Source organism: Diplotaxodon limnothrissa, linkage group LG9, assembly GCF_057381915.1.
Source record: "Diplotaxodon limnothrissa isolate DT_005_m linkage group LG9, D_limnothrissa_male_GT1.1, whole genome shotgun sequence".
Lineage (NCBI taxonomy): Eukaryota > Metazoa > Chordata > Actinopteri > Cichliformes > Cichlidae > Diplotaxodon > Diplotaxodon limnothrissa.
The window spans coordinates 33,705,016-33,730,398 of NC_140604.1; the positions used below are offsets into that span (position 1 = coordinate 33,705,016).

The following is a 25,383-nucleotide window of genomic DNA, read 5'->3' on the forward strand; positions in this document are numbered from 1 at the left end:
CACTGTTGTTAACTGTTCCAGCTGATCATCAGGAGGAGACGAGCCATTTAGACTCAGCTCAGCCACTACAGAGGAAACAATGACTTCAACCCAAAAGGTGAGCAAGAATATCTCTGTTATTGAACCTGTGTGCAAGTTACAACTCTCATTGTAGCTCATAATTGTAATGTCACACTATCACTAGAAGGTGGTGGTAACACACCTACGACGTGTTTGTTGACATCTTTGATTCCACTAATGGAGTCAGTTTGTTCCACGACTGCATTTCACTCACTGCCTCTGTTTGTATCTCTGTCACTGCAGGACCAACATGGAGCGAGAAGTCAGCGCTCTCAGGAGGCCGACAAACCTCACAGAAGAAAGGGGCAGAAAAAATACAGCTGTGACGAGTGTGGGAAGAATTTTACCCTGGCTGGAAACTTAAAAAAACACAAAGTCATCCACAGTGGAGTTAAAGCTTACATCTGTAAGTTGTGTGGAAAATCTTTCAACCGGGCTGGAAGCTTAAAAACACACCAACTCATCCACAGTGGAGTTAAAGCATACAGCTGTGACTTGTGTGGAAAATCTTTTACTTTGGCTGCTAACTTAAAAAGACACCATCTCATCCACAGTGGAATTAAACCGTACACCTGTGACTTGTGTGGAAAATCGTTTACTCACGCTGAAAGCTTAAAAACACACCGACTCATCCACAGTGGAGTTAAAGCATACACCTGTGACTTGTGTGGAAAAAGTTTTACTTTTGCTGCTAACTTAAAAAGACACCATCTCATCCACAGTGGAATTAAACCGTACACCTGTGACTTGTGTGGAAAATCTTTTGCCCACGCTGGAAGCTTACAAACACACCAACTTATCCACAGTAGATTTAAAGCATACAGCTGTGACTTGTGTGGAAAGTCTTTTGCCCACGCTGGAAGCTTAAAAACACACCAGCTCGTCCACAGTGGAGTTAAAGCATACACCTGTGACTTGTGTGGAAAATCTTTTGCCCACGCTGAAAGCTTAAAAAGACACCAACTCATCCACAGTGGAGTTAAAGCGTACACCTGTGACTTTTGTGGAAAATCTTATACCCACGCTGAAAGCTTAAAAAGACACCAACTCATCCACAGTGGAGTTAAAGCATACACCTGTGACTTATGTGGAAAATCTTTTACCCAGCCTGGAAACTTACAAACACACCAACTCATCCACAGTGGAGTTAAAGCATACACCTGTGACTTGTGTGGAAAATCTTTTACCCAGGCTGGAAGCTTAAAAAGACACCAACTCAGCCACAGTGGAGTTAAAGCATACAGCTGTGATCAGTGTGGTAAAGCTTTTACTCACAGTGGCCTCTTACAGCGTCATCAAGTTATCCACTCTGGATTTAAGGCGTACAGCTGCCACATATGTGGAAAAACCTTCCACTTGCTAGGCAGCCTAAATATTCACCTCCGCATTCATACTGGAAATGACGTTTACTGCTGTGATCAGTGTGGGAAACTGTTTGTGAGATATAAAGACTTAGAACGCCACATGTTTACCCACACTGTGGGGAGACCTTATAAATGTGACCTGTGTGAGAAGACTTTTAAAGCGCCACGTTACCTTAAAATCCACCAACAGAGCCACACCAGAAAGAAACTGCAAGTGCAGTTACTGTGAGGTATGTATGTATATTATTATCTTCTTGTTTAAGACTGACTGTTTCGTTCAACTGTGCTCATTAAATTGTGTTCGCATGTTAGTAATTCTACTGGACTCAATTTTGGAATTTTGGAAACAGTGCATTTAGATAATGACTGAAACCAGCCCACTGAAGGAACAATGTGCTGGGAGTTCAGTTCCTTAAGCTTAATTATGCAGATTCTCATGACCATTGATCAACAACCACTGACCATTATGCAAATGTACTGTTTATAAGATTGGGGGAAACTTGCAGTCAGCTGAGACTGAAGGAGTCACTTGGATGAGTGACGAAACGTTTCTCCCACAAAATTATATGTCCAGATGAACAGAATCAATTTTTGGAGGTTTACTTACCTGGATGATTGAGCATGCATCAAGATGGGTTGACAATGTTTCTTTCTCGCTGATATAACGGGACACCTCAACGAGTTACAAAATATGATCCCCAGATAACACAACTTTCAAATACAAAGCAGCGGCAGGGATCACATTAATCTGCAAATCCTTGTTTAAAGATAAGTCATATTAGCCCAGTTTATTTTTTCTTATCATTGTTTTTGGGGCGAATGTGGCTCAAGAGTTGGCAGTTCTTCTTGTAATCGGAAGGTTGCCGGTTCGAGCCCCGGCTCCGACAGTCTCGGTCGTTGTGTCCTTGGGCAAAACACTTCACCCGTTGCCTACTGGTGTTGGCCAGAGGGCCCGGTGGCGCTAGTGTCCGGCAGCCTTGCCTCTGTCAGCGCGCCCAAGGCAGCTGTGGCTACAATGTAGCTGCCATCACCAGTGTGTGAATGGGTGGATGACTGAATGCAGTGTCAAGGTCCATAGGGATTAAGTAAAGCGCTATACAGGCCATTTACCATTGTTGTGAGGCGACCATTAATAGCATCTGCATTTTCTGTTTGTATAGTTCCTTTGCTGTTATGGTGTTCTTGTTATGGATAAAAAAAAATTTTTTTGAAATATAGCAAATCTATTTCTATGAAGTTGTTCTATATAGTGTGTAAGATAAGATGACCTTTATTAGTCCCACAGGTGGGAAATTTGTCTCGTTACAGCAAAAGTGCAAAGTTATGTAGCACTTAGCAGTTATGTAACTGTTGATATGCAGCATTATTAAATTTATTGTTAATGCAATTGTTGATATGGTAAATTGACTTTTGAGGAAATTTTAGATGGCACTCATCATCAGAAAGGTTGCCTACCACTGGTAGAAAGGTTGCTCTACAACAAAGACATTTATTGAGTCTCAGTACCAGGTCACTTTACTCTAGCATGCAAAGTGCTTTACCGTGTTGTATAAAGCACTTTGAGTGCTCAGGCAGAGTAAAAAAGTGCTTTATAAGAATCAATCCATTTTACTTGTATTTACTAAATGAACAACGGGAGGGTCATCTAACTAAAACCAATCAGTGTATCCCACCTGACCCCCTCAGAATCAGCTTACTTTTTATTTCAGGCCACTTTCAGAATTAAAATGTTGAAGGAATTCCCTGACTTACACTGTCTTTGTGTCTTTGTTTAGAAGCAGACCGACACAGAAGGATCCAGTTCTCAACCCTGTCATCACTGTGGTGGTGGGAAAGAGTTTCACTGTGACCTTTTGTGGAAAAACTTTCACTCTGCAACAGACCCTAAAAATCTGGACTTCTTTAAATTGCTTGAAGATTATTTCACCTCTCAACCGAGAATCTTCTTCAGGTCTAAGGTCAAATGGTGGAGAGTTCCAGATTTAAGCTCTGTGGGAGCGTCCCCCTTAGAGGGACCTCCTAATGATCCTCTACCTAATCGCACAAGAGAAGGTGTGAAAACGGGTGTAGGTAGGATACAATTTATACAAGGAGTATAAAAGAGGTGATATTTTTGGTGTCAATGCTGGTGTGAAGATTGTGCTGTTTTGATTGCTTTGCAAATATTCATTTCAATAAATCCAAGGAAATATTTGGTTTCAACGTTCAGTTTATTTTTAGGAAATATTCCAACAGTTAAGTGTTGATAAATGAACTTGAGTCTCTAAAAATGGGCTAAAGGAGATGTGAAGTGCAAACATATGTACATTGTGTGTAATGGGATTTGGCAAGGTTGAGAGATCTCCCGGATATAAAGAAAAATGTAAATACGAGACTGACAAAAAAATTGATAATAAAGACTTAATAAAGCAAAACACTGGATGGTACAGCTCATGAAGGCACAAACATGGCCTGCTACTGGATGTGTGAGAGGCAGAGAGAAGGGGACGGGCTCCCAGACATCGCAGTGAAGGTCAAAGGTGAAAATAAGACATGCAGAGAGAAGTCACTCACTGTCTGTGCATGTTAGGAATATAGTGATTAAATAAAGTTCATTTAGTGAATTTTTAAAAAAAAAATTTTATATATATATATACATTGCAATGGTTCTCATTAAGAGTTGGCCCTCCATGTAATAATGGGTAAAAGAGTGAATTTGGCTCTATGATTGAACTGAATTATTGAGACTGACATGTAGAGCTGCAGAGGGATTTCCAAACATGCTTAGATATCATAGCCAGTTTAAGTCAGGGTGCAATTTTCCTGCGCCAAATTAGTCTGAACAGAATATCCTAGACTTATATAGTAAGTACAAAATTACAGGCTGAGAATTGTTAGATAATAGTGTAACCCATGTGAAATACAGGTCCGTAAAATCCCCCCCCCCCCCTTCTTTTTTTTATCTAAGGCTATAGCCTGTTATTGTCAGAAGGGGGTGCTGTAATGCAGTTTTGTGTTCTGACAACCGTGCGTCTAGTGCGCAGGAAGCATTACCTGTCTCTTCCTATGAGATCTTCCCTCTCTGATGGCAGTCAAGTGTGTGTCGGAGCTCACCGAAAAGTATTTGGTATGCAATGCTGCAACCTGATTAATGAGACCAGATTGTTTTACGTATAAATGCTAATAAGCTACTCTTTTATTAGGCCCCGAACTCTGACCACAAAGGGAATAACGTCTGTCCAGTTATTTGTGTTGGAATATCCCAGTGAGTGACATGCCGTTTGTTCATCAAATTTGGTGTGTTGTTTTACTTTTCTTGTTGTTCTTCACAGTGTGTTATAAGTGTTGAATGCTTTGAGCTAAAGGTGTTTTACTGCCGATGCTAGCTGCTAATAGCTGTTAGCTACCCTACCCCCACGAAGCCATATTCCGATCGGGGAGGTATTCGGATAGAAGCACTAGCTCTGTTTATATTAGAATGGTTAAGTCTTAATAGAAATGAGCATATTTCAAGTTTAATAGTATTTGCACTGTGAATTAAGTTACATTTGCTTGTTAGCCTTACGGATGAATGTCACCTTGATTGCGATGACTATTTACATTACTGTTTAAGCTGCTGATGTTCTTTATTGTGATATAATTGTGATAAAATAGTTGATACTGGTACAAACAAGTTACTGTAACTCTTGTAACTTGGTAAAGCTAAATGGAATGCCATTTGTTATTAATACATTTGGAAAAGAAGTTCATGAGCTCATGTTAAGAACACAAGATGGAAAAGAAATTCATTGTTCTGCACTGTTTGTGTAGATTGGTTTTTTGTACTAGAAAGGATTCTGGAGAACCACTGACGGCGAGAACAGCCCAAATGAGATCCTGAATGATCATGAAATGATGTGGCCAGCCATGCGATCGGATTGTAGGATTTGCCTGAGAAACTGATTCAAGCATCCCTGTATTTCAGACAAGCCCTATCCCAGATAATAGGGTTTGCACACTGACACTTCCGCTACAGTACACCTGTTTGGGTTTCAACAACTTTAAAGGACAATTCAGACTGGACAATTCAAACTTCACAACGGGAATACTTCCATCCGTTTTATTCATTCAAAAGAGTTCTGATACAATTCAGTATAAGTCTTTCATTCGACTGTCTTTATTTTATTTGTTCTGCTTTATATCTATTCACCTTTAAAATGCACTATTAGTGTGCAGTTTGGTTTATTGTGCTGTATATGTTTATGAATGGTACTGAGGCAATAAAGGTCTCAGTTGTTCATTTCCAAGCCAATTCCTTTTGTGAGTCTCCAAAACAAAACCTCCTTCTGAACCTAGTAAGATGTTTAGGGTCTCTATTTGAAGTGAAAGTGTACTGGTCCTGAGTAGAGGTGCTACACAAATGTGGCGCACCAGCCAGGAGGTTTAATTCCTTTTATTTTTGGAAGTTTAGCAACTGGTGCTTTCATGCCTTTTGGGTCAAATCATTACATTTGTCAATGACATTCTGGGTTGGAGTAATAAGAACATGGATGTAATCCAAACTGAAGGTGTCAAAGTACCTAACTCTGTCCTAGTAGGAGGGTAACAGGTGATGAGGTTGACAATGAGGTTATTGATTACTTAGGGTAGTTTGGTTCCATTGGAAGAGTAATTAAAATAACTAGCACAGAGGCACATTTTAAAAACACAGCCATTGTGGAGTTCCAATCAGGTGAACCAGTCCAGTTCCTTAAGGATAGCTTACCTTGCAAAAGACAAAGCCATAACCCAAGTGTTGTCCATCATATCCAGCTGCTGTCTGGCTGTATGCTGCAGACAGGGGTTCGTGTTTAATCCATTCTTACCCAACTGAACTAAAAGGTCTTGCCGAACTGAGTGGTGCAGATTTTGAGGTTTTGTTAGGTGAGCTGGCCAAAATGAAGAAGTCCACTGAGAGTAACCCCACAGTTGGACCAAATGCATCAGTGCCTAGTCAAAATCCGCAGTTCACTAGTGACACAGACTGAGATGAACCAACCATCATTGAGGATCAAAGTCCTGTTAAATTGGGCAGTGGTTCAACCCACTCGCCTGAGCATGGCTCTCACTCATCCTCTCCAAGTGTAGAGGTGACTGCCTCGCACAGAACAACCACTATCTACTTACCACCTGAACAGCTCACTCCACCTGAAGTACAGAGAGTAGTAGTTGAGGATGTCATTATGAACAATGAAATGCCTTCTCAAGGTCACGCAAAGGCCCTTCTCGGAGAAAACCCCTTGCTCTACTTTCGAAGCTGATTATGATACGTGGCGCAACAATGTTGAATTCCCCCTCACAGATCGTACCATATCTGACAAACTTAAGGTAACGAAAGTAGTTGAGAGCCTTCTTCCGCCAACTGCTGACATTGCAAAGCACTGTGGTCCTAACGCTTCTTGATTATATCAGCCTTCTTTTTCAAGTCAAGTCAAGTCAACTTTATTTGTCAATTCTGCCACATGTACAGGACATACAGAGAATAGAAATTTCGTTACTCTCAAACCCTAGATGAAATAGCAAATGAACATTTAAATATAAGAGAGTGATTAAAAAATGCAAATAAAATAATTAAAGAGTAAAAATTTTAATAAATACAATACAATTTTACATATAACAAGAAAGCTATGCAATATACAATATACAATATTCAAGTAAGGGTAAATGACATTGAGTGTAAACCAGGCAGAGTAGTGCAAATAAGCAAATAGTGCAAATGGAGATTTAGTAATATACGGTAAGAGATAGTGTAACAACAAAGTCTTATGAGGTAATGGCAGTCCAATGCTCCACAAAGTGACTGGTAACTGGTGCAGGCCAGTGAGTGAGTCAGAGAGAGAGAGTGTGTGTGTGTGACAGAGTTCAGTGAGACCGTGGTGGAGAAGAGGGGAGAGGGGGCAGAATCGGGAGGGAGTTAAGCTTCCTGACAGCCTGATGGATGAAGCTTCAGTCTGCTGGTCCTGGCCTGGAGACTCCGCAGTCTCCTCCCTGACGGCAGCAGCTTGAAGAAGCTTTGCATTGGGTGCGTGGGATCAGCCGCTATGCAAAGGGCTTTTTTAGTGAGACGGGTGCTGTAAATGTCCTGGAGGGAGGGGAGAGAGGCACCAATGATCCTCTCTGCAGCCCTCACTATGTGTTGGAGGGTTCTATGACAGGACGCATTGCAGGCTCCAAACCACACAGTGATGCAGCTCGACAGGATGCTCTCGATGGTGCCTCTGTAGAAAGTGTACATGATGGGGGCTGGTGCTCCTGCTCTTCTTAGTTTGCGGAGAAAGAAGAGACGCTGCTGTGATTTCTTGGCCAGTGCTGTGGTGTTGTACGTCCAGGAGAGATCCTCTGTGATGTGCACACCCAAGAACTTGGTGCTGCTCACTCTCTCCACAGACGCTCCGTCAATGGTCAGAGGAGCATGTTGGGTGTGCATTCTCCTGAAGTCCACGACAATCTCCTTCGTCTTCTCCACATTCAGAGAGAGATTGTTGTCAACACACCACGTGGCCAGGCGTCTCACCTCACTTCTGTAGTCGGTCTCATCCCTGTTGCTAATGAGACCCACCACCGTTGTGTCGTCCGCAAACTTGACATATCTTGACATATCCTATGGCACTGTTGATGATGGGGATGAGCTTTTTGCCAAATTCTTGAGCACAAACCAGAACTCAGGTGAAAAGCCTTCTGCCTATTTACAGCGGTTGCAGATAACCCTGAGTAAAGTCATTAAAAGAGGCGGCATCACTACAAATGATTCACTTCCGCTTCCGGCTGCATGGAGTGAAGTAGTGGGTGTGTCCAGCTCCGCTTATTAATTCTAAATATTGCATTTTCCAGACAACGTAATTCTTATTCTTGGTTAGCTGAAACCACACTAAAATGGATACTAAGAAGACCAGAAAATGTCTGTGAAGGTTCTCAGTCATCCAGGTCATCGTAGTCAAAGGAGCTTGCAAAGAAAAGCGTCTGGACTTCTTTAAGCTGCTTGAAGACGTTTCACCTCTCATCCGAGAAGCTTCTTCAGTTCTACACATCAGAAAATACACACAAAAGACCATAGACATCGATTCGACCACCTCAAGGACCTGAAGGACAGAATTGTTTAATTCCATGTGTGTGTCTCTTGCAGTCCTCCATAAGAGTCCTTCCGGGCGTAACATTGTTACAGAGAGACGGGTGTAAGGCTGTTCCAATTCTCAGCAGCGCTCTTCGCTTTTCCTGAGTCCTTAGCAATTCTTCTTCCTACGATGACGTTTTCATCAAGGCCAATGAAAAGAAGTTAGGAAAAAAGGAGAATGGAGGAACTTTTGGAACATGCCCCATGTGGTTAAAATGTGCTGCTGAGTCACGTGACTGCACGTGACTGGGACATTGTGCATTAAATAAAACACTACAGATGATAGGAGAACATGAGACGGGGCTTTGTGGAGTATGCCAGGAGGAGATGGAGACAGTAGAGCATGTAATACTGCGGTGTAAGGGTTATGATGTGGAGAGGTCAGTTCTGCAGAATAGATTGAAGGAGCGGGGAATTGGGAAATTTATTTATTTATTTTTGGATACAAATTGTAAACTCACTGTCTGACCCATACTCCGGAACAGTAGGAGGCGGTAATGCTCCTTTACGTTGGTTGCCAACCGCCGTTAAACACAAAGAAGAAGAAGAAGAGAAGAGGGCGGAGCAAAGTGTGTGTGCACGAGAGGAGTCGAGCAGAGAGAGCTCCTTTGTCATGAAACGGGAGTAAAGTAGTGAACTTAGAGGAGAGAAACAAACTAAAGCATCGATCATAAACCACTACCAACGTCCTGATCGATATCTGCATCGATCTGCCCACCCTTGTCTCCTGGATCGTAGCTGCGATCAGCGTGAACCACGTGGGTCTCTGCTCCCTGATCTGTTTCCTGTGTTTGGAAAGAGTTGCAGCTTCATCGCGGAGTTTCTCTCGGTTTGTGGGCTCATCTAAAGGTAAGCACCGAGCTAACTTTACTGTGAGTTCAGTTCATGTTGAGTTTAGCTCCTGAATGAGGTCTTCTGCTGCTCTCCTCGGTGTCTGTTCACAGTTTATTGTGAACACGTTGAGAGAAGAGTGAGAGAGTGTTTGGAGAAAAACACAAACTAATCATTAGCTCAGCATGCTGGGAGAAGTTGGAGCAGAAAAGTCTTTTCATTGTCCCTGCAGCTGTTTTTCTGCCTGCACCAAACCTCTACAGCCTCGTTTCTATTTGAAGTGATAACAGGAAGTCAAAGCGATCTGCTGCAGTATCAGGGTCACTATAACTTTATTGTCCAGCTGCTGTGGATGAACACGTTGTTTTTGTAGATCTGGGGTTTATAATAGCAGCAGTATTAATGAGACAAGGACAGCTCTGTCTTAACATAGTGAGTCCCTTTATTGGCAGGCCACAACAAAAAACACCAGACGGTGCTGCATGAACATTTAATTAGTCCCTACCATAACACCCCTCCTCTGAGTATTCAATTCAGTTATATTTATATTTTTTTTTATATAGCACCAAATCCTCAAGGCGACTGTTGTTGTGATTTGGCTTCTAGGATATCTTCTTTCCGTAGTTTGGTTACTTGGTGGTATATGAGACTTGGGTGGGTGGGGGATTGTCTCAATGAGATAATATCGTGGAGAATTCCGCTCTGCTTTATATTGTCCCGTTTTCTTTCATGTCCCAGATCCAAACTTGATCTCCTGGTTGTAGTCCAGTGAGGTCTTGTGCTCTCTGTTGTTGAACCATTTCCACTGTTTCTATCTCTCCTCTCTCTCTTTTTTTCTTTTTTATGTCTCTCAGCATAGTGATGTTTATCCTGCCTGGTTTGAGGCAGGATGGAAGTATAGGGGCTGTGGTACGAAGTTTCCTCCCCATTAGAATCTCTGCAGGGCTATGTCCATTGGCAAGTGGTGTGGTGCAATATGCCATGATGGTGAGAGATGGGTCTGCTTTCTGTAGAAGGCTTTTTACTGTTCTCATTTCTCTTTCAGTCTCACCGTTTCTCTGAGGGAATCTCAGGCTGGAAGCGGTGTGGGCAAAGCCCCACTCTAGAGCAAACGTTGGGAAGAGTTCTGAGGAGAATTGTGGGCCATTATCTGACTTTAATTATGTTGGTATGCTGTGGCGTGCCAATACGGACTTTAAGTGTTCAATCATTGCTGCTGATGTGTTAGAAGACAGCTCAGGTATTTTTGTGTATCTTGAGAAATAGTCCACTACAACCAAATACTGGCTGTTACTCCAGTCAAAAAGATTTTGCAGTAGAGTTGGACATGTTTTATTGTTTCATCTCTGTGTTGCTGCTGTCTTATTTGTTGTTGTCTGTCCTCTATTTCAGGAAGGCCTGATGTGCATACAAGTCCATTTCATCTCTTAATGTCGTGTTAGAAACCGCTCTTTCTGGCACTCTGGGCAGCACGTCTGCAGTTGCTGTGTGTATGACATGTGAGATGGTGAAAGAGAACCTCATTACCGTATTTTCATGACCATAAGACGCACTGTACTAAAAGGCGCAGTCTCAGTTATGTGTGCCATTACTGTATTTAACACACACATAAGGCGCACTGGATCATAGGGCGCATACAAGTACCGTATGCGTATTTAAAAATAAAGCGGGAGCAAACCTGAGTTCGGTACCTTACTCACATTTCTATTACCGGTAATCGTCATCATCAACAACACACAAGCATACAAGTGTGCGTATTTAAAAATAAAGCAGGAGCAAAACAAAGTTTGGTACTCACATTTTTATCATCAATCAAACCCATCGAAGTCCTCATCCTCTGTGTCTGAATTGAACAGCTGCGCTAAATCTCCATCAAACATGCCAGGTTCACTGTCTTCACCGTCAGAGTCACTTTCCGTGCCGTGCGGCTCCTCGGAAATGATGCCGGCTTTTGCGAAAGCTCGAACAACAGTGCCAGCAGACATGTTAGCCCAAGCATCTACAATCCATTGGCAAATTGTGGTGTAACTCGCCCGGCGCTGCCTTCCACTCTTGGTGAAACTGTGGTCTCCATCGGTCATCCATCGCTCCCAGGCCGCTCGCAGCCTTACTTTGAACGGGCGGTTCACACCGATGTCCAGCGGCTGGAGTTCCTTTGTCAGGCCTCCCAGAATGACAGCAAGCTCACAGTTCATTTGTTTCACTAGTTTTTTCACATCGGCTGTGAGATGGGCACGCATAGAGTCACAGATTAAGAGCGATGGTGATGCGTGGAAAAAACCACCTGGTCTCCTTACATACACCTCCCTCAGCCACTTTTTCATCATTTCCTCATCCATCCAGCCCTTTTCATTTGCCTTAATGATGATTCCTGCTGGAAACTTCTCTTTAGGCAAAGTCTTTCGCTTAAAAATCACCATAGGCGGCAGTTTCTGTCCATTAGCATGGCAGCCAAGCACAACAGTGAAAGAAGACTTTTCGTGCCCCGTTGTGCGTATCGCTACCGTGCTGGTCCCCTTCTTCTCCACAGTGTGACTCACCGGGATGTCAAAAGTGAGCGGGACCTCGTCCATGTTAGTGATGTGGCTGGGCTGGATGTTTTTGTCGCCGACGTGTTTGCTGCAGTAGGAGCGGAAGATGGCCAGCTTTTCCTTATAATCCGCTGGAAGTTGCTGCGCTACCATAGTCCTGGTCCGGATGGAAAAATGGCACCGTTTCATAAAACGAAAGCACCAAGACGGACCTCCTTGGAAATGTTCAATGTTCATCTCTTCAGCTAGTGAAACTGCTTTTAGCCGAATGGTGACCGTCGAAACGCTTCTCCCGCTCGCTCTTTGCTCGATGATCCACCGCTCGAGTCTTTCCTCCAACTCGGGCCACCTCGCCTTATGTCCACGGAAACTCAGCTGCGTTTTCTTGACCTGCCGGAGCTCGTTTTCTAGCTTCCTCCATTTGCGAACCATTGATTCGTTAATCTTAAATTCTCTCGCCGCTGCTCGATTTCCATGTTCCTCCGCATAGCTGATGGCCTTCAGTTTAAACTGTGCTTAATAAGCGTGTCTCTTTGCCATTTTCAGGGTTGTTAAAACAACGATGTTCCACATAATGCACATACCTGTCCTTTTATACAGGTATGTGCGATTGTCCGGTATATACGATCAACGCCCACACTTCACCCTTTAGCGTTCTCATGGTGTTCTCTACTACGTCCTCCTTACAACACACAGGGCGCACTGCGCTATAGGGCGTGCCGTACTTTTTGAAGAAAATCTAAGACTTTTAAGTGCGCCTTATGGTCGTGAAAATACGGTAATCTCATTCTCAGTCTTTGTACTCGTGGCGGTAGTTCATCTAAGTTCTTGGAGACTAAAAGTAGCTCTAAAGGCTTGTGATCTGTCACAACATGAAACTTGATGCTGATGAGAAAATCACTTGCACGCCCAGGTTATGGCTAATAGGGCTGCCAAAAATGATTCTTTTGATAGTCGACTAGATTATTTTTGCGATAATCACGTCATGCATCCATTGGATGGAAAATGAACTGCTATTTGCACCAGCATGCATCTGCTCTTATATAATTATCATTAGCTTATAGTGTTTAAAGTATGTGCTAACCAAAAATAAAGACAAGATGACAGTTTATTAAACTTTTAATGAAATTTGCAGATTGCCTCTGTGGAGTTCAATAACCTCAGCCTCCTGCCTCTTGCTGTCTAAAAAATAGCAGGACACTGGAGTAAATTCTACCATCTTACCCTTCTGTTTAACCAGTTTTCTGTTTGACGTTTATTCAGCTGTGTGAAAACTGTAACTTTAATCTCAGCCAAACCGATTTACCAAACGGTAACATTTTTACAATAATCTTTATTCTACACGAGGTAGTTTAGATGAACAGAAATTTGAAGCATTCTTTACTGATTTAAACCTGCCACAGCTTTCTGCTACTGACCAGCAGATTATAGATGCTCCAATTACAGTGGAGGAGATTACCCGTGCAATTAACAGTATGCCACTTAATAAAGCTCCAGGATTAGATGGGTTACCATTGGATTTCTATAGAGCATTTGAGGATATGTTAAGTCCCCTGTTGCTTGATGTTTTTAATGAGGCTTTTAAAGTAGGCTCATTACCTCAGTCAATGCACTCTGGACTGATAACATTTATTCCTAAAACTGGGAAAGACCCTTTAGACCCAAGTGGTTGAGCCCCATATCTTTGCTGAATTCTGACCAAAAAATCTTGTCAAGGGTCTTCGTGGGTCGATTAAAAGTAGTAATGGCGAAAAAATTATATATATGATTCAGTATATCCAAAAGTGGCCCTATCGCTGGATGCTGCTAAAGCTTTTGATTGTGTTGAGTAGGATTATTTGTTTAAGACAGACCTTCCCAAAGTGTGGGGCCCGCCCTTAGGGGGTCACAGAGCCATTGCAGGGGGAGAGCGGTATGAAAAGGGGGGAAAAAAACCAAAAAAACCCAATGTAAAACCTGAAGATAGAGACAAAATACTGTTAATCTGACTACCTGCCATTCTGCAATTCATCTCCTGTAAACAATAACGTGGCGCACAGCGTGACGTGAAAAAAAGGCACATACCTTTGACCTCTGTATTCCTTGTCCACACGTAAACAGAAAAAAAAGAGTTTTAAAAAAAATCTGTTTTCGGTGATTCGAAACGCCGTTTACGTGTGGACGAAACAGCTGCGTTTTCAAAAATACCCGTGTAGGTGCGGACGTATTTGGAATTTCGATGGTTAATAGTCAACATAAGCTTCTATGATATGCAGATGATATGTTGTTACTTATGACCCAGTCTGGGAAGTCAATTCCAGCCCTATCAGAATGTATAGAAAGCTTTACGCTGCTTTCAGGGTATTGCGTCAACTGGGATAAATCAGAGGCAATGCCTATGTCAGGACACTGCCCTCATACTTTATTTAAACAGTGGGAGTTTGGGTGGTCTGTGAATGGTTTGAGGTATTTGGTAGGGCTGAACGATTATGGAAAATAATCTAATTGCGATTTTTTTGCCCCAATATTGCGATTGCGATGCGATATGCGATTATTTTTTAAGGTATTTGTCTTCTGTATTATTAAACAAAGACAAGCAATACATCTTATAGTATGGCCAATACTATATTACATTAATTTTAAACTGTTCTTTCCTGGAAGACAGACCTCTGTTATGATGACATGAGGTGATGCATGAATTGATGACTGACATTTTTATTTAACTTCTTCAATCACAACAGTATATTTGAACATACACAATAGTTTATTTTTAGCTTACAAACATCTGAGCATAAAGTGCTGACAAGGAACCCTGGTGTAAACATTAAAATGAAAGTCAGTACAATGTGCAGATTGCAGAAATATACATAAACAAAACCAGTGGCTTTACCACACTCAGTTTTTCGACATCTGTGAACTACTAGACAGTCATTCAATTAAAAAATATTAAATAAATAAAACTAATAAATAAAAAATACACACATCTTACTGATCTCTGCAGTCAGTAACATTACACATAAAGTGCAAACATAATAGCAATTGTATAAACACACACACAAACACGCCTTTAAAATTTAAAGGAGTGAAATTGGACGGTCTAGCCTTCTGATTAGCTAATCAGAAGGCTAGTTCTGATTAGCGTCACCGCTGTCTCGGTGGAGTTTAATAAACTCGGCCGTCTGCTTCTTGCTATCTAAAATATAACCAGACACTGGCGTAAATTCTCGACTGTCTCATACTTCTGTTTAATAAGTTTTCTGTTTGACGTTTAGTCAGCTGTGTGAAAACCAAGGAGGAACCCACCCGGGGGATTAATAAAGTTTTATTTTATCTAATCTAATAACTTTAATCTCAGCCAAACCGATTTACTCACGAACAAACAAAACACTGAAAAAAGCCCAACAATAACATTTTTAGGTTGTCTAAGTGACTTATATATTACGTTTAACCCGAGCAGCGAAACTCCGCGGTGATCTGAAAATGATGTGCCGGGAGTTGTGCCGTTCTCGGCCGCATCAGTAACCCTCGAGCTCCCGGCTAGCTGTCGAGCTGGTGGGTAGCAGACGCCTCTGAAAACGTCGAAGCACTTTTGCAAATATGGGATATCTTGATAAACCGAGCAGATATTTGATGTTTACACAACTACTTTCTCGCCTGAAAATATTTTAAAAGTTTATTTTGTGACCCAGAAAGATTAGTATGAGTAATTTTAAAACTTAGTAGCGGCCGCCATTGTTGGAAACTGGAGTTTGGCTGGGCCGCGCTATGAATTCTGGGATATGGTAGTAATTTGGACAGCCTTCGGCGCGTCGCTGTGACGTAATCGGTCTACAAATGCGGCCTCAGGAGGATGCAGCCCATGAATTTGGACATGTCCAGAGTATAATCGCAGCCTTTGCGGTTAGAAAATTGCACTTGATCATGTCGCGATATTATCGCAAATGCGATATATCGTTCAGCCCTAGTATTTGGGGATACAAATGACCTCAGATTACACTAAGATGGTCTGAGCAAATATGGAGCCAATGTTTGAAAGAATAAAAATGGAATTTGGTAGATGGTCCGGAATACGTCTCACAATATGTGGTAAAATGAGTTGTATTAAGATGATGACTGCACCCATGATCTTTTATATTTTATCCAATATTCCATTACACATTCCAGATAAGTATTTCAAAGATCTAGATTTTTTGATTCGGCAGTTTCTTTGGGGTAGCTCACCACATCGTTTAAGTATTAAGAAACTTCAAGCGAGTACAAAACAAGGAGGTTTTTCATTGCCTAATTTCCAATGGTATTATTGGGTGAAGAATGTGAAACAACTTAGAGCATGGTTACCTACTGCACCAGTTAAACCCATCTGGTCCCATATAGAGACGGAAGTTAATGGCGGTATTTCTCCTTGGAGGGAGCTGTTTGATACCAGTCATAAACGTACCCATCCTATAATTGCAAATGCGAAGACATTGTGGTGTAAATTACATAGGGTGGGTCGCTGGGACTTTATTAAATCTCCTTCGGCATCCTTATGGGGAAATAAAATAATTTTAATTGGAGGGACATCGGTTGACTGGTTACAGTGGTGTAAGGCAGGCATCCTTAATGTATCAGATTTATTTGATTGTGGGACTAAATGTTTTTTAAGCTTTGATAAAATTGTGGAATTATATAAGTTGCAGCGTAATCAATTCTGGAGATATGTCCAAATACATAGTTCATTATCAAAGTGGTTGGGAACCTGTCCTGTGGGCAGCCCTGTGGAAGTCCTGCTCTCAAGACCATTACCTCTAAGATTTATCATTTATCGCAAGAACGGTCGGCTGACCCTCTCCTTAAAGTTAAGGGCTACTGGGCCCAGGACATGGCATTGGCCATATCTTCAGTTGAATGGGATTCATGTTTTCAAAATGTTAATACTAGTTATAAAGAAACAGGCAGTAGATTTATTCAACTTAAAATAATCCATTGGTGGCATCGAACACCGCAACAATTGTATAAATGGAACCTGGCCTCTACGGACGAATGTTGGAGATGTGATGGTCAAAATGTTTCGATTTTACATATCTTATGGAGCTGTTCGGGACTTCGGAATTGGTGGGAAAATATAATGGAGGTAATTTTCAGTGTTTTGAAAAGGAGATTTGGTATCTCACAAAAACTGTCCATACTTGGCATTTTCCAGTTATACAAAAAGATTAGGCCAAAATGCAAAACACTGTGTGGCTGAAAACTAACACTGCACATCACTCTCAACACACCATCCCCACTGTCAAATATGGTGAGGCAGCATCATGCTCTGGGGGTGCTTCTCTTTAGCAAGGACAGGGAAGCTGGTCAGAGTTGATGGGGAAATGGATGGAGCCAAATACAGAGCAATCTTGAAAGAAAACCTCTTGGAGTCTGCAAATGACTTGAGACTGGGGCGGAGGTTCACCTTCCAGCAGGGCACCCACCCTATACATAAAGCCAGGGCAACAATGGAATGGTTTAAAACAAAACCTATCCATGTGTTAGGATGGCCCAGTCAAAGTCCAGATCTAAATCCAATCGACAATCTGTGGCAAGATCTGAAAACAGCTGTTCACAAACACTGCCCATCTAATCTGACTGAGCTGGAGCTGTTTTGCAAAGAAGAATGGGCAAGGATTTCTGTTTCTAGATGTGCAAAGCTGGTAGAGACAGACCCTAAAAGACTGGCAGCTGTAATTGCAGCAAAAGGTGGTTCTACAAAGTATTGACTCAGGGGGCTGAATAATTACGCACACCCCACTTTGCAGTTATTTATTTGTAAAAAAAAAAATAAAAAAAATGTTTGGAATCATGTATGATTTTTGTTCCACTTCTCACATGTACACCACTTTGTATTGGCCTTTCACGTGGAATTCCAATAAAATTGATTCATGTTTGTGGCTGTAATGGGACAAAATGTGTAAAAGTTCAAGGGGCCAAATACTTGTGCAAGCAAAACTGGTGATCTCACTGATAATGTGGTCCCATTCAGCAAAATGGGCCAAAAAATTGCATAAAAAGCTTAATATCTCAAAGTATAAAAGTTATGTGCACCAGAAGATATAGCAGGCATTAGCAGAAGGAGCAGAACAGTTTAAAGTGTGAATGGTGAAAATCAGATGAAAACTGAGGGAGTAGTTAACCAGCAAATGTCTGAGCAACTAGAATAAGGTAGAACTAGAAAAGTTGCATTTCCTGCGAAAATCCAGTGTGAATGCCGTGTAGTGGAATCTGAAAACAGCAGAAGAAGGAGAAACCGCTGAAAAAACACTGCGTAGAAGCTGATTTTTTTCCTGAAAGCTGCTGCATTCACACAATAAAGAATAAAGAGAAACAGGAACACAATCGTGTGAATGCCTCACGGCATTCGCACTTCTGCTGTTTTAATTGTGTGAATGCCGTGTGGCATTCACACAATTAAAACTAAGTAGCTGCCACCATAGTTGAAAACTGGAATTGGCTGAGCCACGCTATGAATTCTGGGATAGGTTGGTCACGAAGAATACACCTGACCCATCCTTCAAATCTAGTGAAATGAAGCACGCATTTGTCGACTGCATTTGGAGAAGTCTTCTAGTTTGGACAGCCTTTGTTATCACCTACGATACTGGAAACTGCTTCTTCTTCTTTGGCGTTTAACGGCAACTGGGATTCTTGTAGATGTAGTGCTGCCATCTTCTGTTTCAGTCCGTTAGTACACTCTTGAATCCTACGTATTCCTGTGTCTTTCAGGATCTTACAAAGCTTCAAAGGATGCGTCAACTATTAAATTAGTTGTCAGCAAATTTAATAGTCGAAGTAATCGTGACTAGTTGACAAATCCTGGCAGCCCTAACGGCTAATGCCTCCTTCTCTATTTGAGTATATCTTTGTTGTGTGGGGGTTGATGCTTTTGAAGTGAAGGTCACTACCTTGGTTGAGTCGTCCTCTTGTTTCTGAAGTAGCACTGCTCCCAGTCCATAGGAGGATGCTTAAGGCTGATACTGTTGTTTGTGCTTTGGGACTGTAGACTGCCAGGTACTCAGTACTGACTTAATGCTGTCAAACACTGTTTGTTGAGCCTCACTCCAACAGTACTTTTTTGCTACGGAGTAGTTCTCTCAATAGCTGTGTTTTCTGCTTGGTGGGGAAACATTGCCTTGATGATTAACCATTTTCAGAAATTGTCTCGCTCCACTTACATCAGCCTCCATGTTGCTGACCATGTTCACTTTTTCTGGGTCTGCTTTGACGCTTGTACTGTCAATGATCTGTCCAAGGAACTTGATCAAGGTTTTTGCAAAGTCGCATTTCTCACTTTTCAATGTCACACCTGCTTTTGTGAACCACACAAGGACTGCGACTAGTCTCTTGTCGTGCTGGGCCTGTGTGTCCAAAATGTCATCCATTTGGCAGACAACTTCGTCCAGCCCCTCCAAGACTTGAGACATTCATTTTTGAAAATGCTCAGGAGCTGAAGATATGCTGAAACAGAGTCTATTGAAACAATACCTTCCAAATGGCGTGATGAAGGTTGTGAAAAGAGCTGACTGCTTGGAAAAAGGTATTTTCCACAATTCTGAGTTAGCATCGAGTTTTGAGAAGAACTTTGCGCCTTCTAGCTGTCCTAGGGTGTGCTATACTGATTGCAACATGTGTCTTTCTCTTTTCACAGAATTGTTACGTTTGGTCAAGTCAATACACACACTTCTTCTCTGTTTGGTTTGGGTACTGGAAAGATTCCTGCACAGCAGTCAGTAGACTGCTACACTCTGGAGATTACCCCTAACTCTTCTATACAAGCTAGCTCCTTTTTGATTTTAGGCAGTAGGGAAGTGGGACCCTTTTTGGGGTCAACAGATAAATGGCTTAGCATCTGCTTTAAGCTCAATTTTGTATTCCCCCTCCATTTGTCCTAAACAGCTAAGTAGCTTCAGAAACTGCTGCTTTACCGCCTCTGCTGAAGGGAGTGACGCTGCTTCTATTCTGTCCACTAACCCAAGCTCTACACTTGTTGGGCAGCTAAGTAACCCTTGTGTCAGGTCTGCTACTACATACACAGTATTGTAGTGTTGCCCGGAGTACTCAGGTTAGCTGTAAATTTCTCTGTAACTGCTAACTGCTTTCTTTTGTAACTGCTTTTTTCTTTCAGGCAAGACTGTTACATCCGCTCTTTTGTCAATTTTGAGCCAACAGGTCTATATTGTTAACTTTTTTTTTAGTCATCCATGCATCCTCAGTTCTACCAGATGCTACTGTGCTACTTCCCTCTCTTCAATGTCACCACCTGCTGCCCATATTTCTCCCAGTGCCCCCGACCTGCACACTCTTGCATAGTGACCTTTCTTTTTACACTGATTGCAGACTACCTCTTTGGCTGGGCACAGCTTTTTGCTGTGAGGTGTTGTCTTTCCACATCGATTGCATTGCCTTGTGTCATGTTTCATGTTCCTCTCTGTGTTTTGTGGCACAGTCTGTTCTGGTTTGAAATGTTTTATCTTTGCTAATGATGTCCACGTTGCAAGGATTCTCCTGCTTGAAGTTGTTTTTAAGAAGATGCTGGTGCTTCTTAACAAGCTCACTTTGGGGAATCCCTATCACTGCTTTTTCTAACATGAGCTCTGCATCCACTTGCAGTTCCTCCGAGAGCCTCTTGTCTCTCATTCCGACAGCGAGTCTGTCAATTATCATTTCACTGTACAGCGCCCCGTAGTCACAATGCTACGCCAAGGCATATAGGGATGTAATGAACCGATCTGCCGTCTCTCCCACTTCTTGCTGCCTTCGGTTGAACTTTTCACGTTTAAAAGATAATGTTTCTTCTGACTACAAAGTGTGCCTTAAGTTTGTTTTTGAGAGTGTGGTACTCACCTCCGTCAGGTTCATTGAAGTGATCATGTCTTCAGCTTTATAGCCCAATGAATATATTAGAGAACCAGGGCTGGCCATTATTCTAACTCACCCTGGTGTGTGATGCTTTGCAGCTTCCTCACAGAAGCTGATGTCACAGGATCTCTATAATAATCCAAACTGTTGATAACAATTCTGAAAACCTGCCAGTCGGTGCAGTCCAGACACACCTGCAGATTCTCCACAGCCTCATCAGTCCACTGCTTCAGTGTCTTCACAAAAGCTTTAGACAGTTTCAGTTTGTGCCTGTTTGCAGGGATCAAGTGAACCATGACATGCTCTAAGAATCTTGATGTAGTTTGAGATGATGATACTCTTACTATCAGCTCACCTTCTGTTTTGTACTGTGTGTTTTTTATCCATTTTGTTTAATAAAATCTATGAGGTTCAAATGAAGCACCAAACTGCAGTTACTCAGTGGAGGTTCATTACTGCAGTTTCTCACCACTGTTGTTAACTGAAGGCTGACACACTGACTGAAGACATTTAGTTTGAGTGGATTTGAGCTTTCCATCTCAGCTTCTTTTGATCAAGGATGAAATACATATAAATATATTTTTGTTCCAGCTGATCATCAGGAGGAGACGAGCCATTTAGACTCAGCTCAGCCACTACAGAGGAAACAATGACTTCAACCCAAAAGGTGAGCAAGAATATCTGTTATTGAACCTGTGTGCAGGTTACAACTCTCATTGTAGCTCATAATTGTAATGTGATAATATCAGCAGAAGGTGGTGGTAACACACCTACGACGTGTTTGTTGACATCTTTGATTCCACTAATGGAGTCAGTTTGTTCCACGACTGCATTTCACTCACTGCCTCTGTTTGTATCTCTGTCACTGCAGGACCAACATGGAGCGAGAAGTCAGCGCTCTCAGGAGGCCGACAAACCTCACAGAAGAAAGAGAGAGAAAACATACAGCTGTGATGAGTGTGGGAAGGATTTTACCCTGGCTGGGAGCTTAAAAAGACACAAAGTCATCCACAGTGGAGTTAAAGCGTACAGCTGTGACTTGTGTGGAAAATCTTTCAACCGGGCTGGAAGCTTAAAAACACACCAACTCATCCACAGTGGAGTTAAAGCGTACACCTGTGACTTATGTGGAAAATCTTTTACTTTTGCTGCTAACTTAAAAAGACACCATCTCATCCACAGTGGAATTAAAGCGTACACCTGTGACTTGTGTGGAAAATCGTTTACCCACGCTGAAAGCTTAAAAACACACCGACTCATCCACAATGGAGTTAAAGCATACACCTGTGACTTGTGTGGAAAAAGTTTTACTTTGGCTGTTAACTTAAAAAGACACCAACTCATCCACAGTGGAATTAAACCGTACACCTGTGACTTGTGTGGAAAATCTTTTGCCCACGCTGGAAGCTTACAAACACACCAGCTCGTCCACAGTGGAGTTAAACCGTACACCTGTGACTTGTGTGGAAAATCTTATATCCACGCTGAAAGCTTAAAAAGACACCAACTCATCCACAGTGGAGTTAAACCGTACACCTGTGACTTGTGTGGAAAATCTTATACCCACGCTGAAAGCTTAAAAAGACACCAACTCATCCACAGTGGAATTAAACCTTACACCTGTGACTTATGTGGAAAGTCTTTTACCCAGCCTAGAAACTTACAAACACACCAACTCATCCACAGTGGAATTAAACCTTACACCTGTGACTTGTGTGGAAAATCTTTTACCGAGGCTGGAAGCTTAAAAAGACACCAACTCAGCCACAGTGGAGTTAAAGCATACAGCTGTGATCAGTGTGGTAAAGCTTTTACTCACAGTGGCCTCTTACAGCGTCATCAAGTTATCCACTCTGGATTTAAGGCGTACAGCTGCCACATATGTGGAAAAACCTTCCACTTGCTAGGCAGCCTAAATATTCACCTCCGCATTCATACTGGAAATGACGTTTACTGCTGTGATCAGTGTGGGAAACTGTTTGTGAGATATAAAGACTTAGAACGCCACATGTTTACCCACACTGTGGGGAGACCTTATAAATGTGACCTGTGTGAGAAGACTTTTAAAGCGCCACGTTACCTTAAAATCCACCAACAGATCCACACCAGAAAGAAACTGCAAGTGCAGTTACTGTGAGGTATGTATGTATATTATTATCTTCTTGTTTAAGACTGACTGTTTCGTTCAACTGTGCTCATTAAATTGTGTTCGAATGTTAGTAATTCTACTGGACTCAATTTTGGAATTTTGGAAACAGTGCATTTAGATAATGACTGAAACCAGCCCACTGAAGGAACAATGTGCTGGGAGTTCAGTTCCTTAAGCTTAATTATGCAGATTCTCATGACCATTGATCAACAACCACTGACCATTATGCAAATGTACTGTTTATAAGATTGGGGGAAACTTGCAGTCAGCTGAGACTGAAGGAGTCACTTGGATGAGTGACGAAACGTTTCTCCCACAAAATTATATGTCCAGATGAACAGAATCAATTTTTGGAGGTTTACTTACCTGGATGATTGAGCATGCATCAAGATGGGTTGACAATGTTTCTTTCTCGCTGATATAACGGGACACCTCAACGAGTTACAAAATATGATCCCCAGATAACACAACTTTCAAATACAAAGCAGCGGCAGGGATCACATTAATCTGCAAATCCTTGTATAAAGATAAGTCATATTAGCCCAGTTTATTTTTTCTTATCATTGTTTTTGGGGCGAATGTGGCTCAAGAGTTGGCAGTTCTTCTTGTAATCGGAAGGTTGCCGGTTCGAGCCCCGGCTCCGACAGTCTCGGTCATTGTGTCCTTGGGCAAAACACTTCACCCGTTGCCTACTGGTGTTGGCCAGAGGGCCCGGTGGCGCTAGTGTCCGGCAGCCTCGCCTCTGTCAGCGCGCCCAAGGCAGCTGTGGCTACAATGTAGCTTGCCCTCACCAGTGTGTGAATGGGTGGATGACTGAATGCAGTGTCAAGGTCCATAGGGATTAAGTAAAGCGCTATACAGGCCATTTACCATTGTTGTGAGGCGACCATTAATAGCATCTGCATTTTCTGTTTGTATAGTTCCTTTGCTGTTATGGTGTTCTTGTTATGGATAAAAAAATTTTTTTTTGAAATATAGCAAATCTATTTCTATGAAGTTGTTCTATATAGTGTGTAAGATAAGATGACCTTTATTAGTCCCACAGGTGGGAAATTTGTCTCGTTACAGCAAAAGTGCAAAGTTATGTAGCACTTAGCAGTTATGTAACTGTTGATATGCAGCATTATTAAATTTATTGTTAATGCAATTGTTGATATGGTAAATTGACTTTTGAGGAAATTTTAGATGGCACTCATCATCAGAAAGGTTGCCTACCACTGGTAGAAAGGTTGCTCTACAACAAAGACATTTATTGAGTCTCAGTACCAGGTCACTTTACTCTAGCATGCAAAGTGCTTTACCGTGTTGTAAAAAGCACCTTGAGTGCTCAGGCAGAGTAAAAAAGTGCTTTATAAGAATCAATCCATTTTACTTGTATTTACTAAATGAACAACGGGAGGGTCATCTAACTAAAACCAATCAGTGTATCCCACCTGACCCCCTCAGAATCAGCTTACTTTTTATTTCAGGCCACTTTCAGAATTAAAATGTTGAAGGAATTCCCTGACTTACACTGTCTTTGTGTCTTTGTTTAGAAGCAGAGCAACACAGAAGGATCCAGTTCTCAACCCTGTCATCACTGTGGTGGTGGGAAAGAGTTTCACTGTGACCTTTTGTGGAAAAACTTTCACTCTGCAACAGACCCTAAAAATCTGGACTTCTTTAAATTGCTTGAAGATTATTTCACCTCTCAACCGAGAATCTTCTTCAGGTCTAAGGTCAAATGGTGGAGAGTTCCAGATTTAAGCTCTGTGGGAGCGTCCCCCTTAGAGGGACCTCCTAATGATCCTCTACCTAATCGCACAAGAGAAGGTGTGAAAACGGGTGTAGGTAGGATACAATTTATACAAGGAGTATAAAAGAGGTGATATTTTTGGTGTCAATGCTGGTGTGAAGATTGTGCTGTTTTGATTGCTTTGCAAATATTCATTTCAATAAATCCAAGGAAATATTTGGTTTCAACGTTCAGTTTATTTTTAGGAAATATTCCAACAGTTAAGTGTTGATAAATGAACTTGAGTCTCTAAAAATGGGCTAAAGGAGATGTGAAGTGCAAACATATGTACATTGTGTGTAATGGGATTTGGCAAGATTGAGAGATCTCCCGGATATAAAGAAAAATGTAAATACGAGACTGACAAAAAAATTGATAATAAAGACTTAATAAAGCAAAACACTGGATGGTACAGCTCATGAAGGCACAAACATGGCCTGCTACTGGATGTGTGAGAGGCAGAGAGAAGGGGACGGGCTCCCAGACATCGCAGTGAAGGTCAAAGGTGAAAATAAGACATGCAGAGAGAAGTCACTCACTGTCTGTGCATGTTAGGAATATAGTGATTAAATAAAGTTCATTTAGTGAATTTTTTTAAAAATTTTTTTTATATATATATACATTGCAATGGTTCTCATTAAGAGTTGGCCCTCCATGTAATAATGGGGTAAAAGAGTGAATTTGGCTCTATGATTGAACTGAATTATTGAGAC

The 25,383-nt window shown here is 41.8% G+C and overlaps 1 protein-coding gene across 4 annotated transcripts in view; it reads left to right on the forward strand.

The window, feature by feature from the left end:
• Window positions 1-31: 31 nt before the first annotated feature.
• LOC146625974 (uncharacterized) overlaps window positions 32-25,383 on the forward strand; it is a 69,967-nt gene continuing 44,615 nt past the window's right edge. Inside the window, exons 1-4 of one of the 4 annotated variants that reach the window (XM_085363090.1) lie at window positions 32-97; window positions 304-1,539; window positions 6,223-6,228; window positions 21,685-22,884. In XM_085363090.1, coding sequence (XP_085219216.1) covers window positions 80-97; window positions 304-1,539; window positions 6,223-6,228; window positions 21,685-22,884 — 2,460 coding nt within the window. In that variant the 5' untranslated portion in view covers window positions 32-79. Of the gene's footprint in view, window positions 98-303; window positions 1,540-6,222; window positions 6,229-21,348; window positions 21,415-21,618; window positions 22,885-25,383 lie in introns of those variants that run through there. The other 3 variants (XM_085363089.1, XM_085363092.1, XM_085363093.1) reach the window with 3 other exon arrangements.